At 36.2% G+C, this 5,465-nt stretch overlaps 1 protein-coding gene across 1 annotated transcript; it reads left to right on the plus strand.

Annotated features, from left to right (window-relative positions):
• The first annotated feature begins 230 nt into the window (after window positions 1-230).
• LOC102869766 (polyadenylate-binding protein 4-like) lies at window positions 231-2,196 on the plus strand. The gene is given in 3 exon segments (XM_006893121.1): window positions 231-424; window positions 974-1,031; window positions 1,033-2,196. Coding segments are annotated over 3 exon segments (1,416 nt in total).
• The last annotated feature ends 3,269 nt before the right edge of the window (window positions 2,197-5,465 follow it).

Raw genomic sequence — 5,465 nt, forward strand, 5'->3', positions numbered from 1 at the left:
CGGTTGTTGAACTTTATACAAGAGTCACAGGAGGCTTTGGAAGGTTTTAAGAGAAGAAAGTGCTAAATCCAGATGCAGGTTTGGGAAAGCTGTTACTTTCAAACCTAAACAGAGCCCTGCGGGTGGGTGGGTTTTAAAAGCGCCACTCCCCTAGGTTTTCTTTTCTCCACCCAAATCACCGCCTCCAACTTCTCAGTGTGGATGTCTGGAAGGGGGAGGGGAAACTTTTGATGGGGGCGGGAGAAAGAAAAACATTTAAAAAAAATGTATTAAAAAGAAAGCATTCCACTTGGCAGCAAGCGCGCGGGAAGTTCAGCGCCCGAGTTCCGGGTTTCCCTGCCTTTTGTCAGCCCCCAGCCAGCCGCAACGTGAGTGAGCCCCCAGACCCTTGTTCTGCTGCCCTGCCCATCACGCGCCCCCATCTGTAGTTCTGTCCTTCTTCCCTGCCCCCCACGCACCCTTCCTCTGCGTCCCCGTGCATATCCCCAGGGTCACCAGGAATCTCAGGGTCTGTGCTGCCTGCATTGTTCTTGGCCGAGACTGTGAGGCCCGCCTCCAAAAGCAGCCCTGGAGGGATCTCTTCAACAAAGGGGCCCTAGCCAGGATCCCCGGTGCTGGGAGCCCCTGGTTGCTGCCAGAGATAACACTTGGGGAGTTCTTCCTCTAGCAGTTGTAACTTTCAACTAGCTGCAGCTAGGCCTATTTTTACTCAGAAACTAGTTTCCAGGGCAGTTGTGGACACTTTGGCATGGATTAGGAGTCAGCCTGCCACTGCCACTTGAAGATTCCTTACAAATTGGCGGGTTAGGTGAGATTGCAAAATTCCACAGCCAATTTCTGAAAAGGATTGGATTGGTAGTAGCCTTGCTTGTTGTGGAGGGCTTTTTCCAGAGCTTTTGGGAGTTGTGCATACCCAAGTCCAACTATTCTACCTTGAAGCTGTGATCTTTAGTCCCCTATAAACTGGTCTTAGCCTAGTAAACTCCAGAAAGAATACCTCCAGAAACTTCTGGGGACAATTTCCCAGCGGTGAAGGCCACAGAGATGAGTGTAGCAGCCAAATACCGCACGGCTTCTTTGTATGTGGGTGACCTGCAGGAAGATGTAACTGAGGACCTATTGTTTAAGAAGTTCAACACTGTGGGGCCAGTCCTGTCCATACGCATTTGCAGGGACCTGGCCACCCATTGCTCCTTGGGCTATGCCTATGTGAACTTCCTACACTTGGCTGATGCACAAAAAGCCCTGGACACCATGAACTTTGACTTGATAAATGGAAAAGCCATCCGACTTATGTGGTCCCAGCGTGATAACTATTTAAGGAAATCTGGGATTGGAAACATATTTATCAAGAATCTGGACAAATCCATTGATAACAAAACCCTTTATGAGCATTTTTCAACTTTTGGGAAGATTCTCTCCTCTAAGGTAATGAGTGATGATCAAGGCTCCAAGGGTTATGCATTTGTGCACTTTGAGAACCAGCATGCTGCAGACAGGGCCATTGAAGAGATGAATGGGGCTCTGTTCAGGAACTGCAGAATGTTAGTAAGCAGATTCAAAACTCGTCAAGATCGTGAAGCTGAGCTCAGAAATAAACCTACTGAATTCACCAATGTTTACATCAAAAACTTTGGTATTGACATGGATGATAAGAGACTGCAGGAAGTTTTCAGCAAATATGGTACAACTCTAAGTGTTAAGGTGATGACAGATTCCAGTGGGAAATCCAAAGGCTTTGGTTTTGTAAGTTTTGTTAGCCATGAGGCTGCCAAGAAAGCTGTGGAAGAAATGAATGGAAAGGACATGAATGGACAGCTGATATTCGTAGGCCGGGCACAGAAGAAAACAGAACGTCAGGCTGAGCTAAAGCAAATGTTTGAGCAGTTAAGGCAAGAAAGAATTCGCAGAAGCCTTGGAGTAAAGCTCTATATTAAGAACATTGATGACACCATTGATGATGAAAAGCTATGGAAGGAGTTTTCTTCATTTGGATCGATTAGCAGAGTTAAAGTAATGCAGGAAGAAGGTCAAAGTAAAGGATTTGGCTTGATCTGTTTCTCCTCTCCTGAGGAAGCTACTAAAGCAATGACTGAAATGAATGGCCGCATCTTGGGTTCCAAGCCACTCAACATTGCTCTAGCCCAGAAGCATGATGAAAGAAAAGCATACTTCACCAGCCAATATTTGCAATAGGCATGGGAATAGTAGTCAGCCATGCCTAAATTGATACTAAATTTTTTTGATACTAGTAAATTTTAAGCCCTGTGAGATGGCTATTTAATGTAGTAAAATTTTTGTTGAAAAGTTTATTATACAAAGTCATATGTGTAGATGTTTATTTAAACGTGTGCATGTGAGTACATGTGTGCACATGCTTTTCTGGCCTAGTGGTAAGGAATTAATTGGACTCTTAACCTAAAGACAAGTGTTGGAATCCACTGGATGGTGAGGATGGGAGGAAAGAAAGATGAGCAAGCTCCTCCCATGCAATTTACTTTCTCTGAAAACTGCTAGAGAGTCAGCTGCGAGTCAGTTGCAGTTCCATGGTGTACAACAACCTGTGTGTGCATCTGTTGTTTATTTCTATGTTGTATTTGTAGCAACAGTTATAATTATATGTATTTTTATTACATTTTTAACAAACTACAATATAGTAATTTGTATTTACAACATTTGTTCTTTCCTATTTCACTAATTTTGCCAGCTTTAATTTTTCTTGTGATATTAATCTCAAAATATTTCTTATATTTGAGGATTTCAAAGATATGTATTGCTTCAAATAGAACTTTTATAACTTAATTTTTTAAAAGAACTTAAAAATTTAAGAATTAGATGTAATGCAAATTGAATTAAATATCTAATTTCGTTTTTGGTGAATAGTTAAAATACTAGGGAAGGTTCAGTTTCTTCTAATATTATGTCCTGTCATGATTGCTTATCTAATAATGGATGGAATGAAGATGATGGAAATTTTTGCTGTTGCATGTTAATATTATTTCCACTGGTTTCTTGTGATTCAAGTACTTGCTAATTGCATACATAGTGACTTGTAAGATATATTCTTAATTTCACATTTGTTAAGTTTTTAATTTGTACCAGTTTATTTCTCTACTTACATAATGTACCTTACATTTTAACTGGCTACCAATATGATAAAAATAATATGTAGAACATACCATCATTGGTTAGGAAGTCTGGTGGCCTACTGGATAGAGATCTGCCATCGAACTCAAAGGTAGTCAGTTGTAATACATCACTTGTTCTGCTTCTAGCTCCACTTCCAGCTCCTGTGCAATTTATCACCACTGAGAACCCACTCCAGATTGAAAGTCAGCTATGAGTTGATTCCAATTTAACTGGAATTAGTTAACATGTTGTTGCAAATGACGGTAATACATCAAAGGAAAAAAAATGTGTTTCAATTAAAAGTGTGTGGCAAAGTGTTAATAGCTGTGAATAGCTGGTTAATACATGACAAATAGCTGTTTTTCAATTTCTGTTTTATATTGTTTATATAACAATATCAGACAATTGTTAAAAATTTTTTATGAACTCAGTTTTTTCTTTTATTTTCCTGTGGTATTTATGCATTAATTTTGAGGATAATACCAAAATATGGATTTATTAGAAAGTAACATCCCCCAAAGGGATTTGAAATCAGGAGGTTTGGCCAAAATTATTCATTTTGAACCTTAATTGATTAGTAGCTCAACACTGATTTTCTGGTAAATTACAATTAGAGCATGCAACCTCTGCTTTGTAACATACTTTTTTATATTAATTTAGTTCCATTCCTGTATTTTCCTTTACTTCTCTTCTTTGAGCCATGTTAGTTACTGTCTTTTAATACTTAATTTAGGATATGTGCTACTTCAACTCCATTTGGAAATAGTGGAATAAGGAATTTCTTTCATTTAAATAATTATCTAAAAATATTCTAATTCACTTTTGCCAAAGGTGTTTAGAGAGGAAAACATCTACTTTACTTCTGTTTTAGTTTTTATTTAATATTAGCACAAAACCATTTTAAACTATTTGCCTATGGTGTTATTTTATAAAAGGAAGAGAAGAATAAATTTTTATTTGTTTAAGAATATGTATTCATCATTACAATTTGATTAATGCAATCTCATTTAGACAGAGGGAAAATTAGTAAGAATCAAATAAAATATTCTTGTTTTGGTAGAATTAACACTAGGCCACGAGAGTTCCCAAATACATTCCACAAAGAGAAAATTTAACAAAATAGCATTATACAGTAAATATTATAATCACTTGCTTAATTTGACATATTATTGTTTACAATTATTCACTACTCACAATTATTTACTATTCACTTATAATGACTTATATGTTAATTATAATACCATACTGTAACTAATTCCCTATTGATAAGAATATAGGTTGCTACATTATTTCCTTTTATCCTTTTCCTATATTGAAAAACTTTGAGGTGACCATGTTTGTAATCTCAACTGTACTGATATTTCCAATTAATTTCTTAATAAAATTTATAGAAAAGGAATGAAAGAGATTAATACAAAGAAAGTAATTTTTTAATGAACTGATGAATATTGCCCAGAAATCCAGAACATTTGTATTACTTACATTTCCATTGTCAAAATAGGGGTAGGCCCATTACGTGTACTCCAAGATACATAAAGTTTTGTCTTTCTGTATAAGTAATTCTATGACTTTATGCAATGTAAAATAACATGTTTAACAATGGTTTTATTTCTTTTTTATTATATAAATGTTAAGCAATATTTCTTATAATATAGTGAAGGCTTGTAACCCATTCTTGTGAATTATTATTTCATGATCTTATTCTAGTTTACTCTTAGGTATCTTCATTTATATAAATATGGAATATTTTTTGCATATTAGGTATATTTAGGACAAGGAAGTTTCGGCTATTTCCTACCTTCTTCCAAAATCTCAAGAATCATTCTAAAATTTTAAATTTTTTAAGGTGAAAATTTGTAATCTTCCCATTAGGAAATTCGTATCATTGTTCAAAATAACTGACACCCTCATTTTTACTTCTCATCTGTATTTTCTTGTATTATTTAGAGAGTTGCATAATCTCAGTGCTTTCTACAAAATATGTCTATAAAATCTACTTTAAAACTAATAAATATTTTAAAATGTTACACATTTTCATCTTTAATAACATGTTTTGATGAATACTGATGTATCAAGAATTTATGTACAATATGCACCTATATGCCAACTCTAAATTTGACTCATTATATATTTCAAAACCGGAGAGTACCTCGGAACAGTGCTGATAAATGAAGTAGATGTGCCATTCATGGACTCACATCTCTTTCTGAATAATCCACTAACCATTTTCAAATATTCCGATACATAGATTGTTGTTGTTGTTATGTACCAATGAGTCGCCTGCAACTCACAGTGACCCTGTGTACAACAGCCCTAAAACTTGCTCTATCCCTTGC

The sequence above is a fragment of the Elephantulus edwardii genome, unplaced genomic scaffold (genome assembly GCF_000299155.1).
Source record: "Elephantulus edwardii isolate Elephantulus edwardi_28Jun2011 unplaced genomic scaffold, EleEdw1.0 scaffold00123, whole genome shotgun sequence".
Taxonomy (NCBI): Eukaryota; Metazoa; Chordata; class Mammalia; order Macroscelidea; family Macroscelididae; genus Elephantulus; species Elephantulus edwardii.